Here is a 6332-nt window from a genome sequence, read left to right on the forward strand (position 1 = left end):
AGTAATGTTTAGTCATGGGTCGATCACTGTATGCAAGTGAAGAGTGAGGCAACATTTAACTAAATTTACATCTACTTATTTTTGTAATTAATTGTTTTAATGGTACTTGTAGTGTGTGTGTTTAATTGATTTAGTTGTAAGTTTTTCAGAGATGTGAAACACGGGTGGTAAATAAGCTATTGTTATTTTCTGCTTGAGAGCTAAGTATATAAAGTGAGAATGTTGAATTGAATTTATATAGATTTATTTAAAAATAAGAAAGTAAAAGTTTTACATCAACCTACTCCTTTACATACAGATAACTTTTTTATGTGGGCCAAAATGAATGACTGAATGAATGAATGAATTCCAAGACGACCGATTAATCGAGAAAATAATAGCCCGATTAATTAATTATTGAAATTATCGTTAGTTGCAGCCCTAATGACATTTAACTCACCAAAATGCAAACTGAACTCAGCCCTAATGACATTTAACTCACCAAAATGCAAACTGAACTCTGTTGTCACTGTCCAGATGGGCACAGTACTTCTCTGGGTGGAAAGCATCCTGGTCTCTGATTGTTTGAGATAATTTTTCGAGGTTCAGAAAATATGTTAGCTTCCCGGTGTACAGATGTGTCTTCCAAACACAAAGTTTAGCTTTGAATGCATTCACTGCACTTATGATGTGGGACAGGTGTTTGTTTTTTCTCTGGACTTCAGTGTTGAGGGCATTCAGTTTAGCGGTTAAATCCATCTAAATCCATTGCCGGCGCTCCATCAGTAGTGATCACTACCAGTTTATGGATAGAAATATCATTTTTACGTACGTAGTCGTAGAAAATATCCTCACCTCTTGTTCTGTCCTTCAAAAAAGTGAGAAAGTCCTTGTAGTAAAATTTTGGAAGGCCATTCTCACAAATACGAGTTGCACTGTGTTGGTTATATCCAAAGATGCATCCACTTGTAGTGAAAAATATTCCCAAAGTGACAAGTCCTTTAAGACCTGTTGATCCACATCCTCCAACAATGATTCTACTCTTCTCATCATAGTTGTGGGATACTCTTGATTGCTGCTCTGATTTAATCTTTGTTTTTGAAGTTGTTAAATATTGTGTTTGCTGTGATAGTCTTCACCTCTTTGAATAACTCCCCATCGGTAAACAGCTTCTTGTCTTTAGCCAAAAAGTTACTTACACAAAGTGATGCTTCTGTTGCAGCTTTATGTCATACAGCAGGTGCAACGAAGAGTGACTGCTGGGCTATGTGTGTGTGTGTGTGTGTTTGTAAAAAAAAAAAATTAAAAAAAAGAGAGAGAGAGACTGACTAGTTAGCTAGAATGGTCAATAGTGTACTGAGTTATCATTTGGTGTGGTGAGTTGTCACAGGTCAGTGTGTGTGCAGTAGGTTGACAATCGACCCAAATTCATAGTTACTACATAGTAAGTGAAGTTTGATTTAAATGTATGTATTTTACTTAGTTTTTAGCATTGTTGGAATGACAGTTTTGGTTGTTGTTTTTTTGTTTTTTTATCAGGAGCTTGAAGAGATTCGCAGGTCTGGAATGAAAAACTTCAGAAACATTCAAGTTGAGGAGTCAAACCTTTTGTCATGGCAGGGTCTTATTGTTCCCGTGAGTAGTTTTTCGTTCTTCTGTACTGTCTTTCCTTCAGTTTGTTTTTGACCTCTGACCTTATTGACTTTCAGGACAACCCCCCATATGACAAAGGTGCGTTCAGGATTGAAATCATTTTTCCCACCGAGTACCCTTTCAAGCCTCCCAAAATCACATTCAAGACAAAGATCTACCACCCAAACATTGATGAAAAGGGTCAGGTGTGTCTGCCTGTCATCAGTGCAGAGAACTGGAAGCCCGCTACCAAAACTGACCAAGGTGGGTGATCCTCTGAAGGAGAGGGTGATTGTCTAATGTTGGCTTGCTTACTCTCTGTTTTGATAAGGCTTTAATTATTCAGCTTGTCACACATTTTTTTGTGGTTCTTGTCATCCACATACCAATACATATTTCTGAAAAGATGATCTCCTGATTCATATAAACCAATGGTTCTCAAATTTTGAATTCAAAGGTCCAAATCTGACTTCTAGAAAAGGTCAAGAGTCGGGAACAACTAGTGATGAGCAAATCCTTTTTTATTAAATTTGCTCAGAACTTGTAGCCAAAAGAAATGGTTCAGTTTGCCTACAACTCTTTGCTAAGCTGCTCTCATTTTTTACAGTAAAGTGTAAAAGTGAAATGACAAGTGATTTGAAGCTAACATGACTCAAAAGAAAGTGATAAAAAGTGCTCGTTTTCAGAGTCTTGCATTTGGAAAAAATTACACTTATATAATACACTGCTGTCCAACCACCACCGGTCGCCTCTAGCTGTCCAGATGGGAAACTCCTCAAAGACTGTGTGATATCATTGTAAAGTTTGAGGGTTCCCCTTGTGAAATGTGGGACTCGAGCTCCCAACAGCATCACTCCAAACCAAAAAAAAAAGTGTTTTCAAACTGGTGCTGTTGTTGACAGAACTTGCTTTTTCTTCTGTTTCATTCTCACTGATAAACACTGTGAAAGTCACCTCCTCAGTGTCTTACAGCGGTCTGCCACAGCTGGCCCTGCCTCTTTCTATGTGATCAACCAAGGAAGCGACACCGCCTACACAATCCCTCCACTTCAGAATTTTGACACAAAAACTCTAAAAACAAGTCATTAACGTTTTAAATCAGAGAAATGGGCCACTGAAGTGTTTTATGAAAGACTTTAGAAAGATTTTATTTTATTTCACCTTTAATGTGTGTTGTAGTTTTATAATTTTACCTCTAACTTGATCAACTTAATTACTTTTCATACCCCAACAAAATAAAAGGCCTCTTTGCCTCAGTTCTTTGTAATACGCACACACACACACACACACACACACACACACACACACACACACACACACACACACACAAACCCCACAAACCATCCCACCGCCCTCCCTCCATTTATATTTTTGGCATTGCATAGGCAGGGAAGGCTGCAGAAAAGTTTGGTCTCTATGAATGTCATTTTGAGGTGTGAAAAACTTAGATTGTTAAGGAAAAATCCAAATTTATTAGATTGTGTCCACTTATTAACAAATTCTAAACATTTTGTTTTATGGTAAATTCAAATTTCAACGTTGCATTCTCCAATTCTGTCTGCATTTTCTACATCTTGGAAGTTACAGGACGCCACATCTTTACTGTGATGTTACAAAGTTCAACAATGATGTAAAACTTTTGAACTCAGTTGAAATGTTCTGGTCAAAACAAAACAAACAAAGAAAAAAGAAAACAAATCAACTGGGAAGCTTTTTTCAATTATAAAAACTTGAGACTGGAGTTCTAAACTTTTAAACTCCATAAGATGCTTAATTATGTAAACTAGATTCACATGCGGATTAAACTCACTCCCCTTACAATGGAAAGTTGTTGGGGTCTGTTTGCCTGGCTTACAAAAATGATGCTTTGTCACATGCATGAAGGTGTTAATTAGAAGGAACATGACTGGCAGAACTGATTAGATGAAATCTCAATATCTAAGAATGATTTTGTGTATTACATGTAATGAACATGTTTTGTATAGCCCACAGACCTATCCTGACTTGTTCAAGGAAGCATAATAGGTCACCTTTAATAAAAATAAATAAAATGTTTAAAATTAGGTGTATCATATTTATCCAGTCTTGTGAAACAATTCAACATTCACTCTTGGTCAGAATTTCTAATGACATGTAGGCTGTTTAATTTTTGTTTTTCAAGTTTCATTAGGTAGGTCATTTGTTGATGGATCCTAAGTGAACCACCGTGTTTCAAAGGAGCACGTATATCCAAAATCCAACCTAAAACTAACCTCACAATACTAACAGCCATATGACTTTATTGATGAGTCCCCCTAGTGGTATGGTAGGTAGGTAGGTACATTTATTTATATAGCACTTTTCAGCACGAGGCAACTCAAAGTGCTTGTTTGTGTGTATGGTGCACTTCTGTTTTGTGGAGTGAGTTTGCAGTGTTTCTTACTTGCAGTTGTTGTGGGGTTTTTAGTATTTTTGGTCTTTACAGCATTTTATCTTTGCATTTGTTTTGGTATTTGTATGTTTTTTTTTCTTCTGTCTATTTTCTGTGATTGCAGCTTTTTTTGAAGGTCATTTGTATTTTTATGTTTTTATGTTTGTGTGTTTTTGGAGTTTGCAGCGTTCGTGTGTTTGCATCGTGTTTTGCCGTTTAGGGCACATTTAGCCATTTGCTGCATGTTTGCACCTGTTGGCCCACATACAAATTTACAAATAAACCAAACATTGCAGCAAAAAACTAAACTACAAAATATATCAATATATTTAAAAAATAAATTGGTAATACTTTTACAAGACAGACAGTTGTTTGAAAATAATTTAGCCTGATATGCTTTGAATATCATGAGGAAAACCCTACCGTCCCTCACTGTACACTGTTCCTAAAAAGCATTCATTATGTTGTGGTATTTGAACACAACTTCCGGTCAATAGTCACTGTCCTGCCCTTCTGGGGTCTTTTGGTTTAATGTGACACAAAGTAAAGGTTTCACTTTGGCATCAGTCCACAAAAAGAATTTGATTCTTGCTCTTGCATTCTCCATCCTCATCCTTTCCTTCTTTGTTTAAAGTTTATCTAAATTTTATGCTCATTCTCCATGTATTATTTCCCGTTTCTGGTGTACTTTCGTGTCAGCGTTTCAACTCCACATACAGGCCTGGTAAAGTTACTACAGCATTCTGGGTCATTTTCTGTCTATATGGATAAAAACATTTGTAGAAACAAGTGTTCACAAGGATATTTTTACAAACGACAAATAAAATGATTCCAGTGTGGACAAGGCCTTACTGTTGTTTGTTGTTTTTGTTTTTCAGTTATCCAGTCCCTGATTGCTTTGGTGAATGACCCACAACCTGAACACCCCCTGAGGGCAGACTTAGCAGAAGAATACTCAAAGGACCGTAAAAAATTCTTGAAGAACGCCGAAGAGTTTACAAAGAAACATGGAGAAAAGCGGCCAATTGACTGATCACATGACACAGCCCTTTCATCCGCCCTGCTCTTCTAACCAACATGCTTGTTCACTTTTCTTCCCCCTTCCTTTTTTCTCCCTGCAGACCTGAAGCTGACAACCTGACAGCAGGTTAGGACAGCCTCAGTTTTTCACCCCCTCTCTAGGATTCTGTGGATCAGGCAGCCTCTTCTTCCTTCTCCTTCTCAGCTCCAGATCTTCAGGCCTTCTCTAACTTTTTAGTCTTTCTTAAGGTGAAAATGGAAACGAAAAACCTGTTCACACTGAGTTAGATGGTTCAGTGTTTTCTGCTAGCTTTTCCTTTAAACATCCATCAGATTTTTGGATCAACAGAAGCATCTGTGTTTTGTTTTTTTGTCTCAGAACCTCAGACATAACCTCAGAGCTAATGTTTAAACTGCAACAAATTAAAGCTGTAGCTGGGACCCTGACTAAAATATATCTGCCTTATGTATCCCAACTCATTTGTAGAATTGCACTGGAAGTAAAAGCTGTTGGTTTCCAGCAAACACTCCAATCAGATCAACATTCATGTTCATGCACAACCCCCACATTGTGGGTTTTATTTTCTTTTTTCTCTTCTTTTGATTGATTTGTTCAGTTTCTCTGTATGACTTATAGCTTCTGTTTTTCTCCAGTTCACGTTGTTTTAATTGGCACTTGATATAAAATTTACTGCTCAGAATGTGTTTGAATTCATTAAAATCTGCTCCTGCTGGGCTCCACAACATCAGCTCCTTTCATCTTACAAAGGTTCTCTAGCTGCACACCCATTCTCACATTCACAGCTTTGGAGGGGACCTGACCAGTCCTAAGGAGTTAAACCACACTGGTCCTACAGGCGTTGATCAATCTAGAAGGATTTGCATGTGCTGGAGGTTTGACTGGACCTGAGGGGTCTAACCAGACTGGTCCTGATGGGTTTGAATGGACTAGAGAAAGTTAGATGGAAAAAAATCATTAAAAAAATACAAAACAACTGGACTTCTGTAGTTGCAGATGTTTTGCTGCCCTTCCAGGGAGCTTTCTTAATTCAAAATGGGAGAATGCGGAGTTCCAAGCTAGTAGTACTGTTAAGCAAACTAAATTTACATGAAGATTAATCTCACTCCCCTCCCATTGGAGTCGTTAGAGGTTTTGTTTACCTGGCTGACAAGAGAGACATTTTCGTCACATGCATAATGGTGTGACCTAGAAGGAAAATGAGTCTAAAGCTGGAGAAGAATGTTCTCTTCAATAAAGCTTGGCTCCTAGAATTGGTTAAAGCAGAACTGA

The 6332-nt window shown here is 37.6% G+C and overlaps 1 protein-coding gene across 1 annotated transcript in view; it reads left to right on the forward strand.

The window, feature by feature from the left end:
- LOC108248341 (ubiquitin-conjugating enzyme E2 L3) overlaps positions 1–5785 on the forward strand; it is a 13428-nt gene extending 7643 nt beyond the window's left edge. Inside the window, exons 2-4 of the mRNA XM_017437061.3 lie at positions 1519–1614; positions 1689–1875; positions 4900–5785. Coding sequence (XP_017292550.1) covers positions 1519–1614; positions 1689–1875; positions 4900–5054 — 438 coding nt within the window. The 3' untranslated portion in view covers positions 5055–5785. The remainder of the gene's footprint in view (positions 1–1518; positions 1615–1688; positions 1876–4899) is intronic.
- Positions 5786–6332: the final 547 nt, after the last annotated feature.

The sequence above is a fragment of the Kryptolebias marmoratus genome, linkage group LG1, assembly GCF_001649575.2.
Source record: "Kryptolebias marmoratus isolate JLee-2015 linkage group LG1, ASM164957v2, whole genome shotgun sequence".
In the NCBI taxonomy this organism is placed as follows: Eukaryota; Metazoa; Chordata; class Actinopteri; order Cyprinodontiformes; family Rivulidae; genus Kryptolebias; species Kryptolebias marmoratus.